At 45.0% G+C, this 3,758-nt stretch overlaps 1 protein-coding gene across 1 annotated transcript in view; it reads left to right on the forward strand.

Annotated features, from left to right (window-relative positions):
- MANBA (mannosidase, beta A, lysosomal) overlaps positions 1–3,278 on the forward strand; it is a gene marked incomplete at its 5' end in the record, with an annotated part of 117,379 nt that extends 114,101 nt beyond the window's left edge. The window contains one exon of the mRNA XM_005862299.2: positions 2,436–3,278. Coding sequence (XP_005862361.1) covers positions 2,436–2,660 — 225 coding nt within the window. The remainder of the gene's footprint in view (positions 1–2,435) is intronic.
- Positions 3,279–3,758: the final 480 nt, after the last annotated feature.

Consider the following 3,758-nt stretch of genomic DNA (forward strand, 5'->3'; position numbering starts at 1 on the left):
GCCCTGCTCTGTGTGTGACAGGGGGCGGTGCCCCAACCCCCCAATCGGCCCTACCCTGAGCGTGACTGAGGGTGGCATCGCAACCTCCCGATCCGCCCTGCTCTGTGCATGACGGGGCGGCGCCCCAACTCCCCAATCGGCCCTGCTCTGAGCCTGACCAGGGGCTGCACTTAGGAATTGGGCCTGCCCTCTGCCACCCGGAAGCAGGCCTAAGCCAGCAGGTCGTTATCTCCCAAGGGGTCCCAGACTGCGAGAGGGCACAGGCCGGGCTGGGGGACCCCCCCTCCCCCACCCCCCGAGTGCACAAATTTTTGTGCACTGGGCCTCTAGTCTCTTTATAATTGCCAAGAGAAACAATGGCATGATCAGGCTGTGTTGTTATGAAAACTGTGCAGCTGGAGAATTTGGAATCTCTTTAGTCGATTGAAACCCTGTCCTTCCTTTTCCTCCTACACATAGTGATTGAAAATATTTTTCTAGAAAGGTCCATTCTCTAGTTTTAGCGAATTTTTAAAAAAATATATTTATTGATTTTTTTACAGAGAGGAAGGGAGAGGGATAGAGAGTTAGAAACATCAATGAGAGAGAAACATTGATTTAGCTGCCTCCTGTACACTCCCTACTGGGGATGTGCCTGCAACCAAGGTACATGCCCTTGACCGGAATCAAACCTGGGACCATTCAGTCCGCAGGCCAAGGCTCTAGCCACTGAACCAAACCAGTTAGGGCTAGTTTTAGGGAGTTTTAAATGTGTCTTCATTCAGAAGCCTTAAGTGGGAGGATTTTTTACATTTACTGTAGAAGTAATGATATAGAAATTCTTAATCCTTCATTTTAAAAACATGTATCTTCTTTCCCAGTAATGAAAGATTCATGTAATGAAATCTAAGTTATCTGTAACAACAGATAAGAAGGAAATGACATATATTTAAGTAGTTTCTTTCCAGAAAAGAAAAAAAAACAAAAACACCCCACTATGTAGCAGACTGGACCTTGGATTTTGAAAACAATTCTTTCTCTTTCCTTAGCTAAGCCTTCATTATCTTGGGATAATTCAGGGTTGGAGAGAAGTAGGACTTCTTTATTTTTTCTACCACATTTGAATTTCAGTGAGACTTGCCTTTCCTAAAGGGATACAATAACAACAACGATAAAGCATTTATTGCAGGCTTAACATAGGCCAGGCACTTGGGTGTCCTGTCCCCAGGTGGATGCCAGAAATTTGTTTTCTCTGCCTCCCTGAAGCCAGGGTGCAAGCTTGAGCCCCAGGCTCCGTAGTCAGATGCATTGAAATGAGATTCCAGTTGGAAGAAGGCAACAAGAGTGAGCAGGTACCAGATTCACTTTTGGCCTTGGCCTTGGCCTTGGCGCAGCAGTGACCGGGGCCTCCGTAGCAGCCGTGCGGGCTGGCCAGGGCCAGCTGTGTGAATCGCGTGCTGTGACTGCTTTACCGGAACAGGTGGACGATTGATTTGGGAATCTGACATCTAGCTTCAAGCCTGAATCTCTGACCATCTGCGAGCTACCTAATGTACTTAATTTTCATTTCTGCTTCTACCACAGTAGGTTTGTTTTATTGTTTGTAGCTCAGAACTCTGAATGGCAATCAGACAAGTGTGTAAGGCTAAAGTTATGTATAGTAAAAATTCTCCTTGGAAATTCTTGATGCCACACATAACATATAATGTCAGACCTATGGTGTGGCATGTACCCATGCTAAGGACTCGTTTTTCATGATGAAGGCCGAGCTTTGACGACCAGGTCACGCTCATCCATACTCTCTCAGACAGGCTCTCGAACCCCCACCTCTAGGGCTGAGCTCAGCCTCACTGTGCACGTGCTGCTCGGTGACAAATGACAAGATTTAAACTGTGCTTTTGTTTGTTGATACTGTGTGGGGTTCACACATCTTACAAGTGCTCATGATTGTGGCTTTGCAGTTCTATGTAATGAAGAAGAGAAAGCTCTCATGCTAGACCTGCTGTACATGCCTGGCAGGCTGCTGTCTAGATTTCTGGATCTTTTCGGAGGACCAGGAGGTGAGCTCCGGGGCTGTGCTCTGCGGCTGGCTCCAGATATATCCCGAGAAAGTCATTAAACGGCCCAGCAGTTATGCAAAGACGTTCCTCTCTTGATGATACCCTGAGAAACACTGTAAATGATAGAAAGCTTTGAGCTTCTCGTGAAATAGTCTCTCACATTTCTGCACTTGGTTTGAGATTACAATTTGGTCATTTCCCAGAGCCTTAACACATTTCCATGTATTTCTCAGTATCTGACACAGTGCATGGAATATATGACTTTAGCGGCCGCTGAACCAAAGTTGTAGGAAATAGACTCCCTGGTAGGCCCACAGAAACACGCTCTGATAGGCATCGGCTATGGAACGGAGAGCTCGTCCCTCATCCTTCACTTCATTTATCTTTTCCTTTCAGGCCATCATCTCTCAGCACAGGGACACCTTCGTGTTTGATCTGGAAACGAAGGCCGTGGCGCCCTTTGTGTGGTTGGATGTAGGGAGCATCCCGGGGAGATTCAGTGACAATGGTTTCCTCATGACGGAGAAGACGCGGACTATATATTTTTACCCCTGGGGGCCCACCAGCAAGAGTGAATTGGAGCAATCTCTTCATGTGACTTCCTTGGCTGATATTTACTAAGGGAATCCAGCTGCTTTCGAAAGCACTTCTAAGCCACCCGCGAGAGCTGCAGGCAGCCAGAGACCAGGGATGGAGCCAGAAGGTCCACCTGTGCCAGGCATCTGGTGCATTGCTCCCCCAGCGGTGTGCACAGCCCCCCTCAGGGCAGCTGTGTGCTCGGGGCCCCTCCAGCGAGCTGTGCCAGGTCGGTGCTGTTAGGTTTCCCCTCCTACCTTCACCACCGCATGAGCCAGTTATAACCCAACTGCCCCTCCCTCCCCAGAGAAGGATGTCTGCACAGGTCAGCCTCTGGGGATCCACAGGGACATGACCACAGGGCTTCCGATTTGGCTCAATCCAAGGAGCTTTTCAGTTCAGAGGAGTTAGATTTAGACTGTTGACTCTGGCGGAAAAGTGGCGTTCTTTTTAGTTTGGGTTTAAATCATTTTACATCGATTGATTAATTATAAGAGGCTACATATTACTTTATTACACATGATCATGTTCATAAAATTACGTTGATAAAGCAAATGGGGAAAATTGTTAATAAATTGTAATAATTTTGGTAAAGATTTGTAGGGATTTTTTGTATTCTTTTGCAACTTCCTGTAAGTTTGAAATATAAAAAATTAAAATGTACATAAATTGCATCAAGTGGCTTATTTCATCTCTGGCTTATTTAATCATTCCATAAACATTCCATTGTGCCCAATACTGTGCTGACCATTAATTTCCATTTAGCTCTGGCCAAGTTTTTATTCTAGTTGATAAATTGGGAGAGTTTGGAGAATCTGACCGAGATATTTGAGGGTTTTTCTCTGCGAAGAATCATGTAGTTTTTTACGAAATGGACCACCATTGAGAGTTTGGCTTTAAAATCAAGACTGATTAGGTAATAGATTTGGTTTTAATACTGAGAAGTTTGAGATATGGTTCAGTAACCAAAAAGAAAATAAATGCAGACAATCCAGGCCTTTCATTCAATATCCAAGAGTTTCCTCATATTATGTGTTATTTACATAAAATCAAGAATTAGGTAATAGATTTGGTTTTAATACTGAGAAGTTTGAGATATGGTTCAGTAACCAAAAAGAAAATAAATGCAGACAATAATCGCCT

The sequence above is a fragment of the Myotis brandtii genome, unplaced genomic scaffold (genome assembly GCF_000412655.1).
Source record: "Myotis brandtii unplaced genomic scaffold, ASM41265v1 scaffold163, whole genome shotgun sequence".
Lineage (NCBI taxonomy): Eukaryota > Metazoa > Chordata > Mammalia > Chiroptera > Vespertilionidae > Myotis > Myotis brandtii.